Genomic DNA, 14,403 nt, shown 5'->3' with positions numbered 1-14,403 from the left:
TATTTTGCCAATGATTTTGAACCTATGACATCTGGTTATTGACCCACCCGCCAAAGTGAATACATTTTCTCTCCTTACTTAATCAAAATCTTTCATCATCTCGGAAAAACTGCATCAGGTCATCTCTTAACTTTCTTTGTTTCAAAGGGAACAATCTTTAACCTCTCTTCATCCTCCTTGGTAATATCTTGGCAGATCTCCATGTGGGCCTTTTAAGGCCTTTAAATAGTTCCTGAAATGTGTTGCCCAGAATTGTCCACAAGATTCCAGTGATTTATAAAGTTCTAGCAAATTCCCATATTTACTGTTCCTCTATAAACCCAAGCAACTCATATGTTTTTTGTAGCTGCCTTATCAATTTATCCAGCCACCTTTAAGAATTCATAAATATATGAACACTAAGGTCTCTCTGCTCATCTACACTTTGTAAAATTGCGCCATTTATTGGACACTGTTTTTCAATATTAGACCATCAAAAGTGCATCACTTCACACTCTCTACCTTGAATTTCGTCTGCCGTGCCCATTTCACCATGCTGTCTATATCATCCTGAAACCTACAATTATCCTCATCACTACCTACTACTGTGCCAAGTTTTGTATTACCTGTAAACCATGTAATGCTGCTCCCTACACACGGAGGGAATCTAGATTGTTTATCAAACATGAAAATGGATGGCTGAGTTTTCCAGCCGTTCCTGCCGGCAAGATTTTCCAGTCCCGCCGATAGCTCCCCCCCACCCCACCCCACCCCCCGCGGCAGGTTCCTCGACGGCACGGCTGGGAACAATGCAAAGTGCCGTAGACACCCTCACCCGCCAGAAAAATCCAGCCCAGAATAATGGACACAACACTGATTCGTGGGCACCACCACCGTGAGTCACATGTCTGAAAATCATTCATCTTTTACTACTCTCTGCTTCCTGTCACTAAGAGATCAGCATTCATACCATCACTTTCCCCTTTGTTCCACGGGCTTCCCTGAACCTATTAATTGTTTACAATTTGGGGCAGCACGGTAGCATGGTGGTTAGCACAATTGCTTCACAGCTCCAGGGTCCCAGGTTCGATTCCGGCTTGGGTCACTGTCTGTGCGGAGTTTGCACGTTCTCCCCGTGTGTGCGTGGGTTTCCTCCGGGTTCTCCGGTTTCCTCCCACAGTCCAAAGATGTGCGGGTTAGGTGGATTGGCCATGCTAAATTGCCCATAGTGTCCAAAATTGCCCGTAGGGTGGGGTTACTGGGTTATGGGGATTAGGTGGGGTTACTGGGTTATGGGGATAGGGTGGAGGTTTGGACCTTCGGTAGGGTGCTCTTTCCAAGAGCCGGTGCAGACTCGATGGGCCGAATGGCCTCCTTCTGCACTGTAAATTCTATGTCTATGTCTATAACATCCCCATCATCAATGTTAGGCTGACTGATCTGTACTTTTCTAGTGCAACCCTCTCCCCTTTCTTGAATTGTGCTTAAATATTAGCAACCTTTAAACATTATTCTCAAATCCAATAAGAATTTAAAGGTTGGGACCATTGCCTCTGCTATTTATACCTTTGCTTCTTTTAACAACCTCAAGTTCATTTTATCCAGACCAAATGACTTGCCAACTTTCTGCAATGCTAATACTTTTTGTGCATATTCTGTCTATTACTATCCTGTCCGTAACTCCTCTTTTAGTGTCACCTTCACGCCATGTTTTCCTGTGTGATGTTGGATTGAAAATATTCAGTGGGTTATAGGCTGACTCTGCTCTTATACTGTATCAAATTGGAAGGATCATCAGCTCAAGACAGATCAACAAAATGGGAGAAAAAAGTTGCTGCGGAATGGGTGGGGGACACAGAGTCTGGGATTCACAGTATTCACTTTTCACAATATATTGCACAACTGCGGCCAGTGTTGAATAACAGGTTTAAAAGTCCGAAATAGCTCCATAATTGTAGGAAAATGCTTCAATTAAATCTAAGTTTCCGCTGACCTACATTTAATCTCCTTGGACTGATTTGGAAAATCTGGAATTGGACAAAATCTGTTTGCTTCTATTGTCGGAAGATTGTTCACCAATGCATTAGAAAAGTCATTGATTATAACACAGAACTCCATGTTTACCTCACAACTTGTAAACTAGCTCTTTTATCATCAGTTACTTCTTCACTCATCACCTAACAAGGTTTGCACATTTATTCACTGACCACCCTCTACGTAATTGAAAACAATGAAATAATCCTTTTAAAAAAGAGTCTGAATTTCATCAAGTGTTTATGGATTAAGAGAATCATTACACTTGGCAAATTCACAATCCCTCCAGCAGAATCGCTTCACTCATGGCTTTCCACAGCCTTAGCCTCTGCCTGTAGGCAGTCGGGCTCAATCCCTGGTTCAACCTGGTTCAACCAATTAAAGGAGGCAATAAACCCAATAAATAACTGAGGACAAATGGTTAGACTAGAACTAGGCATTCTGAGTATGAGAGATTTATTCAAACATCTGGACACACATAAAACCCTAATCACAACATAGGGAGTCTTGCACAAGTCTGAGGGAGGGCTACTCGACACGAGTGCCAAATATCTGACACCTTTCCTCAATACAAGCCTGGGGTCACAGGAATTCTCCTACTGTATATGTGCCTATTAGATACATTGTATAACTTCTTGGTGTTACACTCCAGAAAGCCAAGTTAAGATGGGTAGAACTGGAGCCAATCTTGACACTTTTGTAAGCTGTATTAACAGAGATACTCATTGCAAACACTTCCTTGCCCAATGAACCACAGTTTCAGTAATTTCCTACTTAAAGGAGCACAATTGGCACACATTTAAATATAATTAATAGACAATTAACAATATATATATCCACACAGAATTCTGGCAGAATTTGATATATAAATGTATGTACATATATACACACACATAATCCATATACCCATCACGCAAACTGCATATTATAATGTATATAGAAAGATGTTTTGTATCTATATAGCACCCTATAATATTTCATTTCTCAAAGTGCTTCAGATACAATTAATTACTCTGTATGAAATACATTCACATCTATATTTCATATACTATACACATACAAATCCATTTTCGGGTTTGCATATGTCTGATACTTGCTCATTCTTGCATATTTATTTAACACAATCACTGAGATCACTTTTCCTTATTCTTTGATTCACTAACAAATCTCGCCTACTGGCAGGTTCTGCCAGAACACTCCAATGTTCTGCCATGACTGGCCAATTTCAGGGTACATGCCCGGAATTTTCTGAAATGAGCTCCTAGCAGGTGTGGCTCAGTGCCAGGTGAGGGAATTCAGAAAACCAGCCCAATGCTGTTCTTGCAACACCTGTTCAGAAATTCCGACACACAGGCTGATAAATCCAGAGGTAACTATTGGTGATAATAGTGAACAAATGCTTCATGCAGATCTTAGCCTGTTTATTGTAACTCGGTTAAGTCCTGCACGGAAACAATGAGCAAGTAAATCCCAGTGGAATGTACTTTAAAAAACTAATTCACTAATATCTCATATATGGTGCATATCAGTGTTTTTAACTTGGGCTCCAGTTTAAATTAAATGAATCACGTTCTTTCTGACAAAGATATTTCTTATTGCGCTTGTCATAATTAAACCTTGTCTGACTTCTTTTTTTTATTTTTCCAATTAAGGGGTAATTTAGCGTGGCCAATCCACCTACCCTGCACATCTTTGGGTTGTGGGGGTGAGACCAACGCAGACACGGGGAGAATGTGCAAACTCCACACGGACGGTGACTCGAGGCCGGGATCAAACCCGGGTCCTCGGCACCGTGAGGCAGCAGTGCTAACCATTGAGCCACTGTGTCACCTCGTCTGACACTTGTTGATCTATGATAAGAATTATTTCCATATAATGCATCGGCATGGTAAATAGCTCTGCTCCATATATTTTACTCTGAGGTGAAAAATGTTTAACAATAGTTTGTCAAATTCCTAAATAATCATTCCTTCCATCCTGAAATGGCACCAATGAGAGAGGTTCAACACTCACCCTGTAATTGTTTCAAAAGGCCCTAGCTCAGGGAGTTCTACATTCTCTGTGCCAGCCTCTCCACCTGTTTCGTCTTCAACAGCTTTTTCATTATCAACCTTCTTATTCTCTTCTTTGGACTGCTTTTCAGCCATTTCGGACAGATTCCCGTTGGATCAGTGCAATGCGATCAGACTGAAAGCAGCTCTGTACTGAGCAAGCGAGGGGTCCCTGTCATATTAATGGCTCACACACTAAATAAGGGAGCAAAGGAGGAGGAGAGGACGTCCAGCCCAAAATAAACTGCAATCAGGTCATTCTCATTAGCTCCATCAATCACAGACAGCTCGCCCCAATCCACATATTTTTCCAATTGGATTCAGTGTCTCTTTCCAACACAGTTCGTCCTACCCTTCATCCTTTACTTCTTTTTTCAGCCTTTGCTTGAATATTTTGCCAAAAAGATTTTTTAAAGTACTGTAGTTGACTTTCAAGTTAGTGAGCAGAATTTAATTGAAAAATTTCTAAGTTAATTTGTGCCGGGTTTTTCAGAGAGTTACCTGCCAGCTCTGCCGGCGAGTTTCCTCCCACTATCTGGCGACACTTGGGACTGGATTCTTCCGTCCCGCCGCTGCAAGATCGCCACGTGTGGGACGCGGACCATGTAAAGGCCATTGACCTCAGACGGGAATTTCCAGTCGCCGGGCAGGCACAGCCGATGAATCCCACCCTTGGTCACTTTATTGGGCCCTGGGGAGTTTCTCACTGGTTTAGCCCACACTTAGGGTGCGATTCTCAGGCCTCTTTGCGCTCTCCTCAAGCGAAAGAAGGCCGGTGAATAGCGAGAGAGGCCAAAAACGAGAACTGCGCCAGGCGCCAAACGGTTTGTGATGCAACCGGCCCACTCGCGTAGTCGAAATCGGGATGGCACCGTAGTGTGGCGAGAAACCAATTGTCACCACTTAAGTCCAATTTCCGTACAATTAACGGGAGCCACCCAACAGCCTCCCATCATTCAGCGGCCTTCCCAGCAAGTACTCACGCTGGCGGCGATTAATAAACCTTTTGAAAAACATGAACCTGGCGGAAGGGCTTCTGTGGGGAGCCTAGGTGGTGAGTAGCCATCTTTGCTCACAGAAAAGAGTCTGGGGGTGCTGGGCTGGCCACCCCAGTACTCGATGGAGGGGGGGACCTTCCACAGGGGTGGGCTGTCCGTCATAGGTGGTTGGGGGGGAAACCGGGGGGTCAACCGCTCGCGGCACCACCATGCCAGCCCCAGAATCGTTTAGCCATTCCGGGGGCACCCTTATCCCTGCCTAACTGTCCCACTGACCACCCATAACCCCCACAGACTGCCGAGGTTTTGGTGCGGTGCAGCTAAAGGCTATTTCTAATAGGAAATTGGCAATCGTGGTTAAGTGAACACTTTTCACCTCATCAATCGATTCCCATGGGGGGACCCTGTAGCATGTGGCAGTCATTGCCTAGCATCCCAATCTCACCTTGATGCATAGACACTGTGCTTGAAACTGCAGGAGGCAACACCACACGCGCAGCAGCCAACATCCGAACACTCAGGTGATGGGACACAGCTCCAGGGACATGTTCATGGCCAGAGGGTGGGTGGGTGCCAAGGGGAGGGGGAGATGCCCGGAGAGATGGGCCAAGGGATCGGAGGTCAGCCCGCTTTGCGAAAGAAAGTGACAGAGGTGCCAAATGGTGTACAAGCGTGTTTAATGTGTTTTATAATTCCCCACTCTCCCAATGGTGCTGCCCCTCACTCCCCCTCTCCCCACCCCCCTACCTACCCTGTCACCCTCCACCGGTGGCCTCAGTGATCCTCAAAGTGCTTTACCCTCCTAGCTCTACCGCTACGTCTAGGTGTCTCTCCAGGATGCACATCAGAGGTGGAGGCTGCTTTTGATGCCCCTGGCGAGCATCCTCTGTCGGCTCTGAGACCTGAGGGCCCTGGCTCACTTGTCACATGTGCTGACTTCGAGACACGGCCTCATCAGAGGGGTGGAACTCGGGGAACTCTTGGCAACCGCCGCCACTCGATGGGACGGGTCCGGGTTGGCACCCAGCGCCCCCTTCTCCCAGTCGGTGCCCATAGGGCCCTGGGTTTAGCTTGGGATGGAGGGGCAGCTGGTTCGAGCCCCGGCTGCCCCTGCATCATGTGGCTCTGGTAGTGGACAGATGGGAGAGGGGTGGGTTGGGGCCAGTGAACCATGCTCATATGTTCTGGGTGTGTGAGGAGTTGGAGAACATTTGGGAGGGGGTATTTAGGAACCTATAGAGGATTGTTGGTGGTGAACTTTGGGGTGTCAGTTGCCAGAGCTTCTGGAGGGGAAGGGGTCCGATGTTGTGGCCTTAGCCTCTCTGATTGCCCGGCGACGGATACTTTTGAATTGGAGGTCGGCTACACCACTGGGGGTCGCGGCATGGTTAGGAGACTTGTACAAATTCCTCAGGTTGCAGAAAACCAAATTTGGCCTAAAAGGGTCAGAGGAGGGTCTTGGGGTACGTTCATGACTTTATTTGAGGAGCTGTTTGTCATGGGGGGGAGTAAATGGGGAAAATGTACAAACTGTATACTCGGCTGAATGTTAAGGTTGTGTCACTATGATGAAGTTATGCCAAGGGGGGGGGAACTGGAAAATGCCACCAAGTTTGTAATGTCACTTTAGAACTGTAATGTAATATGCATTTACAAATTTTATGAATAAAGTATGTATTTTTTATTTTACACTTCACTATTCACTATTCACACTTCCCAGCGGAAGCCAATTAATAGCAATCTGGGATCCCAGCTCGAGTTCCTTGGGCAACCTTCCCTCTCCCAAAATTAAATGTTTCAACATCAATTGTAGCCCCTCTGTTATCACACTACTCGGTAACAACTGAGTGTACGCTGGGGTTTAAACCTGAACAGTACCCTTGTCAGCTCAATGCCATAGTGGGCAGTGTTTACTTTGTTAGTAATTCATGAACCTCTCTTTCTACTTTTCTCTTTCTGCTTTTCTACTTTCTTTCTATTTACTATTTAGTTCCCCGTTTGGTTTTGACCTTTTCCTTTAGATTGCCTTTTCTTCTCCCAAAATATTTCATTCCCAGTCCTGCATGATTTCTCTTGTATGCTGTTCACAGGCGCAGCTGAGCAAACACGTTGTCCCTATTTACTAAATGCACTTTTAATCCACCGACAGCTGCCTTTTCTGTGCAAAATCCAACTGACAAGTCAAGACAGATATTTTGGTCAGGAGTGAATAAATCGCAGAGTTAGGTTGTAACCATTAACACAGTTTCAGGACATTGCAGAACGTCCAGTACCTGAATACTGACATTCAAACCTGCAGTCTAATACTCGAGCTTGCTGCCCCTCCATCCTAATATAGTGCTGTGTACAGATACTTTTAATGGCTCTTTTTAGAAATTGGAACTGCGGCAAAACAATAAAAACAACAGACTGGGAAGCAGCTGATGGCAAGTGTCATGGGAATGTCACTTTAAAAAATGTTTGTCTGCTCAAGTGGCTACAAGTGATGTCAGAGTGTGGGTGGAGCTGAGCTCTGGCTCTGCTTTTTAGTTTTGCTTTGAGGAAAAGCTTGGGTGTGTCTGTGTTTTTAAATTTTGTTTTAGTGTTGGAGCTGCAGCCAGCCAAATAAGGTGTAATTTTGATCTCTCTGCCATCTAAAGACCACCTCTAGATTATTTGGTGAATTCAGAGTGATAACTGCTCTCAGTAGAGTATTTAAACCTGATGTGCTTCTGTAAAAAGGGTTTTTGTCTTATGGATGTTAAAAGGAAAGTTTAAGGATTACTTAGAGTTTTGTATTCTTTGGAGGTTGAATTTGAATTGATGGTTGCTAAGATGTTCACTGTATGTTTTAAAAAGGTTAACTGAGTTCATGGAATAAACATTGTTTTGTTAAAAAAATTACTTTTAGATTTCTGCTGCACCACACCTGTAGAGTGGGCCATGGGGGTCGATGGGGATTAAAGTCTATCTATTGGGTTGGCTTTGTGAACTTAAAGACGGTGAGGGGTGAGCATATTGTGGTAGCTTTTCAGGTGTGGTATTTTAGTTTAAGTAGGGAGTGTGTTGTGGACAATGGCTCTTTCAGAGGCTCAGAAGTTTTTGGGGGTCGAGATGGTCACACGTAGTACCTACGGACAGAGACTAAAAACAGACTGTTAGATTTGGCAAATACATTGCATTTAACATTACCTGCCAAGGTACGAAAAGATGAGGTACTTACAGCGGTTGCTGAGCATTTAAAATTGCCTGAGATACAGTCTGACGCATTAGAAATGGCAAAACATGAAAAAGAATTAAAGCAGCTTGAATACGAAATGAGAGAAAAAGAAAGAATAGCCCTCGCAGAACAAAAAGAGAAAGAGAGATACAGATAAGGGAAAAAGAAAAATAGAGAGAAAGAGATAGAAAGGAAAAAGAAAAAGAGAGAAAGAGATAGAAAGGAAAAAGAGAGAGAAAGAGATAGAGAGGAAAAAGAAAAGGAGAGAGAAGAAAGGAGAGAAAAAGAATGGCCCTAGCAGAACAAAAAGAAAGAGAAAGGGAAATACAGATCAGGAAAAAAGAGAGAGAGGAGAGAGAGAGGAAAAAGAAAGAGAGAGAGAGGACAGGGAAAGAGAGAGAGAGTTTGAACTTTGGAAAATGGTCATGAAACATGATAGTCAGTTAAGATTGGCGGATGGAAAGAAAAACGTACAGTTGGAGGATAGTGATGAGGATGAAGCGAAAGAGCTTCATAGTCAAAGGCTTGATGGGGATTTATTTAAGTATGTCCACGCATTGCTAAGGTTTGATGAGAAGGAGGTAGAAGCCTTTTTCATTTCATTTGAGAAGGTAGCTAAACAAATGAAATGGCCACAGGAGATGTGGCTATTACTGATTCAAACAAAGCTGGTAGGTAGAGCTAGTGAAGTGTTTGCATCACTATCAGAGGAGGTATCTGAGATGTATGAGGTGAAACAATCCATCTTAGGTGCATATGAACTAGTGCCTGAAGCCTACAGAAAAAGGTTTAGAAATTTAAGGAAAGAACCTGGTCAAACATACATGGAGTTTGAAAGGCTCAAACAGAGTAATTTTGATAGGTGGATAAGGGCTTTGAAAATAGACCAAACGTATGAAGCTCTCAGAGAAATTATACTTTTGGAGGAGTTTAAAAATTCAATTCCTGATGTAGTGAGAACTCATGTGGAAGAGCAGAGGGTTAACACTGCGAGATTAGCAGCAGAAATGGCAGATTATTATGAATTAGTTCATAAATCAAAAAGTTTGGTTTACGACATCAGTTTCAACCTGTGAGGGATAGAAACTGGGGACATGGAAATACTCAAGTGGTAAAGCTAAAGGTGATCTGATGGCAGATAATAAGAAGAGTGTACCTCACCTTAAAAAGGAAATCCAGGAGGGTGGAAGATACATGAAAAGTTTAAAATGTTTTCACTGTAATAAACTAGGACATGTAAAGTTAGTGTTGGTGGTGGAAGAAAAGCACTGGGAAGGCTGATGTGGTAAAACAGGATAAGACAGTGGGGCTTGTTAGAGAGGTAAAGGAAAGCCCAAGTGAAGCGAAGGAGGTGCAAACGATTGTACAGCCTGATCAAGAGGTGATTAATAAGAAGGTGCCAGATCTCTTTAAATAATTTACTTGTGTGGGTAAAGTTTACTCATGTGTATCAGGAGGCGCAGGTAAAGCAGTCACAATTTTCAGAGATACGGGAGCGAGTCAATCTTTGATGGTAAGAGATGAGGAGTTATGTAGTTTGGGAGGAATATTGCCAGAAAAGGTGGTAATATGTGGAATTCAGGGTGAGAAGAGTAGTGTTCCATTATATAAGGTAAGGTTGGAAAGTTCAGTGAAGAGTGGTGAAGTGGTAGTAGGAATAATAGAGAAATTAACTTGTCCAGGAATACAGTTTATCTTGGGTAATGATAGAGCTAGATCTCAGGTGGCCTGGCCCATAACACAGGTGCAATGAACCAAACGTTTGTTCTCACCTTCAAATTGGGTGTGGCGACTGTGATGATAGGCAGACTATCATCTGTACATAATATGAGTAGTTTATCATCACTGTAAATTCTATCATCTATGATCTGCATGTGTATTATCAGTTATATGTTTTACTGTTGTAGTTCGAGCATCCGACCAGCAGGTGGGGCGAGTACGGAATCCCAGGATCCGGATGCACCATGAGTTCCTTCAGAAGGTGTTTGTAAGGTGGAGCAGCTGAGAAAGGCGAGGGGGGCGATCCAAGAACATGGAGAGAAGGCCAGCAGAATGCTTGCACAGCAGCTTAGGAAGAGGGAGGCAGCTAGGGAGATGGGGAAAGTAAAAGACGGAGATGGGAAAGTTCTCGGGGATATTGGTGCCGGTGTTGTTGAGGATGGTTAATGAGGCAAGGGAAAGAGGGGTGTTGCCCCCGACGATGTCACAGGCAACGATTTCGCTGATTCTTAAGCGGGACAAGAACCCGGAGCTGTGTGGGTCCTACAGGCCGATCTCCCTGTTGAATGTAGACGCCAAGTTGCTGGTCAAAATCTTGTCCTCCAGTTTCGAGGATTGTGTTCCGGACGTTATTGGGGAGGACCAGACAGGGTTTGTTAAGGGTAGGCAGTTGGTGCCAATGTAAGAAGGCTGTTAAATGTGATCATGATGCCCCCGGAAGGTAGGGAGGTGAAGGTAGTGATCGCAATGGATGCAGAAAAGGCTTTTGATTGGGTAGAATGGGACTATCTGTGGGAGATACTGGGACGGTTCGAATTTGGGCGGGGCTTTATTGACTAGGTCAGGTTACTGTATCAGGCTCCTGTGGCAGGTATACGGACGAATAGGACAACATTGGACTATTTTAGACTGCACCCGAGGACGAGACAGGGATGCCCCCTCTCCCCACAGTTGTTTGCGCTGGCTATAGAGCCGTTGGCAATTGGTCTGAGAGCCTTGAGGGGCTGGAGTGGACTGGTCCGGGGAGTGGGGGGGGGGGGGGGGGGGGGGGTGGAGCACAGGGTTTCGCTCTATGTGGATGACCTGCTTCTGTACGATTCGGACCCAATAGAGGGGATGGAAGAAATCATGAGGACTCTGGGGGAATTTGGCCGGTTTTCGGGGTATAAGCTTAATATGGGAAAGAGTGAGATATTTGTGGTCCAAGCGAGGGGACAGGAGAGGTGACTGGGAGAGCTGCCATTTAGGTTAGTAAAGGGAAGCTTTTGGTACCTAGGCATCCAAGTGGGGCAGGAATGGGACCGGCTGCATAAATTGAATCTGGCCCGGCTGGTGGACCAAATGAAGGACGATTTTCGGAGATGGGACGCGCTTCCGTTGTCTCTGGCTGGGAGGGTGCAAACGGTGAAGATGACGGTCCTCCCGAGATTCCTATTTGTATTTCAGTGTCTCCCCATCTTTATTCTGCGGTCCTTTTTTAAGCGGGTCAACGGAGTGATCACAGGCTTCATCTGGACGGGCAAGACCCTGCGAGTAAGGAAGGTAATGCTTGAGCGGAGTCGGGGAGAGGGCGGGCTGGCGCTGCCAAATTTTAGCAACTATTACTGGGTGGCGAATATAGCCATGATCAGGAAGAGGGTGGTGGGGGAGGGGTCAGCATGGGTGTGTATGGAGGCGGCTTCATGTAAGTGCACCAGTTTGGGGGCTTTGGTAACTGCGCCTCTGCCGTTCCCGCCAGCACCGTACTCCACGAGTCCAGTGGTGGTGGCGGCCCTGAGGGTTTGGGGCCAGTGGAGGCGGCATGTGGGAGCAGTGGGAGCATCGGTCTGGGCCCCAATCTGTGATAATCACCGGTTTGCCCGGGGGAGTATGGATGGGGGGTTCCGGTTATGGCAGAGAGCGGGGATTGAGAGGATGGGGGATATGTTCATAGAGGGGAGCTTTCCGAGTATGAGGGCGTTGGAGGAAAGGTTTGGGTTGGCGAGGGGAAACAAATTCAGGTATCTGGATTGGATTGGATTTGTCTATTGTCACGTGTACCGAGGTACAGTAAAAAGTATTTTTCTGCGAGCAGCTCAACAGATCATTAAGTACGTGGGAAGAAAAGAAAATACATAATAGGGCAACACATCATATACAATGTAACTACATAAGCACTGGCATCGGATAAAGCATACAGGGTGTAGTGTTAATGAAATCAGTCCATAAGAGGGTCATTTAGGAGTCTGGTGACAGTGGGGAAGAAGCTGTTTTTGAGTCTGTTCATGCGTGTTCTCAGACTTCTGTATCTCCTGCCCGATGGAAGAAGTTGGAAGAGTGAGTAAGCCGGGTGGGAGGGATCTTTGATTATGCTGCCCGCTTTCCCCAGGCAGCAGGAGGTGTAGATGGAGTCATTGGATGGGAGGCAGGTTTGTGTGATGGACTGGGCGGTGTTCACGACTCTCTGAAGTTTCTTGCGGTCCTGGGCCGAGCAGTTGCCATACCAGGCTGTGATGCAGCCCGATAGGATGCTTTCTATGGTGCATCTGTAAAAGTTGGTAAGAGTCAATGTGGACATGCCGAATTTCCTTAGTTTCCTGAGGAAGTATAGGCGCTGTTGTGCTTTCTTGGTGGTAGCGTCGACGTGGGTGGACCAGGACAGATTTTTGGAGATGTGCACCCCTAGGAATTTGAAACTGCTAACCATCTCCACCTTGGCCCCGTTGATGCTGACAGGGGTGTGTACAGTACTTTTCTTCCTGAAGTCAATGACCAGGCTCTATAGTTTTGCTAGCATTGAGGGAATTAGGAATTAGGAGCTAAACTAGGCAATTCAGCCCTTTGAGCCTGCTCCGCCATTCAGTCAGATCACGGCTGATCTCTTCCTGGTCTCAAAGCACCCATTTTAAAATCAGAAATATATATATCTCCCTCTTGAAACTGTCAAAGTTATTGTCAGGCACATGCTGGAGTATTCTTTGATCAATCTTTATTGACATGTGCCCACGGAGAGCAACACAATGAAGTTCACTGCATCGTGCTACCTGAGTCCAGCGAAGCAGAAACATTTATAGCTTGATTAACCAATAGAATTACAGTTGCAGTCTAATCCTTCATTTGCATGTCACACACCAATAATATCACAGTTATACTTTCATTTTAGGCCAATGAAAGGACAGTAATTCTAGCCAACAGAAGACAGGGCAAACTGACCAACAGAAGAGCAAGGTCTTTCAATGTTTCTTTTACTTAATCATCTCCCCTTTGCCCTTGGAGGTTACGGTAGTTTACAGAAAAGCGCATTCCTGAGAAGGCTACTTCCATTGTCCTGTCTCCACAGACTTACGTCATTCACTATGAAACAGGATATTATGGGTTTCACACTAACTCATCCTTCGTTAAGGAACAGGATATTATGGATTCCACACTCCCCCCCTCCCCCCCCCCCCCCCCCCCCGCCCTTTTGTCCTTCAAGGACAACTTAGGATCTTACTCAAGCTCAGTCTCCCCTAACCGTCGGGCTTCCTTGTCCTGTGATCATTGAGGAGAAGGAGCTGGGCTGCGGGGTTATTGCCTGGGGTTTGAAGTGTCCTTAATCGGCAGCCAGAGCGAACGCAGCAAAGGAGGAGCTGTATGACTCACGAGGTACTGAGGAGGGTCTTAAGGAATCCTCCAAACCACCCTCCAATATTTGGGAGCCATCACCACCAATCAGAAGGCATTTCTTGAACCACGGAATGGAGAATGCGGACTTGCTCCTGTATGTCGCTCACAACTGTCTCGATTCTTTGGTCCTCATTAACATAAAAGCAGCAAGATTCATTCATGACTGCGCAGACTGCCCCTTGCGCTGCCAATTGGAGATCAAGGGCCATTCAGTTTTGGAGTACTACTTTAGAGAGGGACTGAATCTCTGATTGCAACCCCTGCATGGCATCCACGGTTCTATTTTCAATGAATTAACAGAGATGTTAATGATAGCCCTTTCTAAATCTGAGATTCCCAGACCAGGGACAAACTGTGGAACCCAGTACTACGGGTAACCAGTGGGTTCGAGATTGACCTTTTAGGACACCCCGGAGTTCCCAGGTATTTAAGGAGGGAGTGAATGGCAAGGTGTTGGACCCCAAAGGCCTCAGGGATAATATTGCCAATGGTGCAGGTCCCTGCCCAATCAATGGGAAGTGTTTTATAGGCCCTATTCCCACAAAGCCAGTAGGAACCATTGCAAACAAGGTGGGGTACCAAAAGGTATGGTTCTGACAGAATCTAAGCCAATTCCAAACAAAGAATTGGTCTCGGCAAACCAGCGAATTCGACAGGTCTGACTAAGTCTTAATGCTCACAGTGCCAGTCGGTCTGGGCATCCAGTAGTGTTTCTATAATTATAGAGCCCAAACCCTCCTTCGACGTAACCATTAGAGGCCCAAATGATGGTGGAGTT

General features: G+C 45.5%; 1 protein-coding gene across 2 annotated transcripts in view; it reads right to left on the bottom strand.

Annotated features, from left to right (window-relative positions):
• The window catches only part of LOC140393908 (probable C->U-editing enzyme APOBEC-2), a 109,836-nt gene extending 105,598 nt beyond the window's left edge, over nt 1-4,238 (bottom strand). Inside the window, exon 1 of one of the 2 annotated variants that reach the window (XM_072480528.1) lies at nt 4,027-4,238. In XM_072480528.1, coding sequence (XP_072336629.1) covers nt 4,027-4,160 — 134 coding nt within the window. In that variant the 5' untranslated portion in view covers nt 4,161-4,238. The remainder of the gene's footprint in view (nt 1-4,026) is intronic. The other variant, XM_072480527.1, reaches the window with a different exon arrangement.
• Between the last annotated feature and the right edge of the window lie 10,165 nt (nt 4,239-14,403).

Source organism: Scyliorhinus torazame, chromosome 17 (genome assembly GCF_047496885.1).
Source record: "Scyliorhinus torazame isolate Kashiwa2021f chromosome 17, sScyTor2.1, whole genome shotgun sequence".
Taxonomy (NCBI): domain Eukaryota; kingdom Metazoa; phylum Chordata; class Chondrichthyes; order Carcharhiniformes; family Scyliorhinidae; genus Scyliorhinus; species Scyliorhinus torazame.
This window is presented reverse-complemented; position numbering and strand designations above follow the sequence as displayed.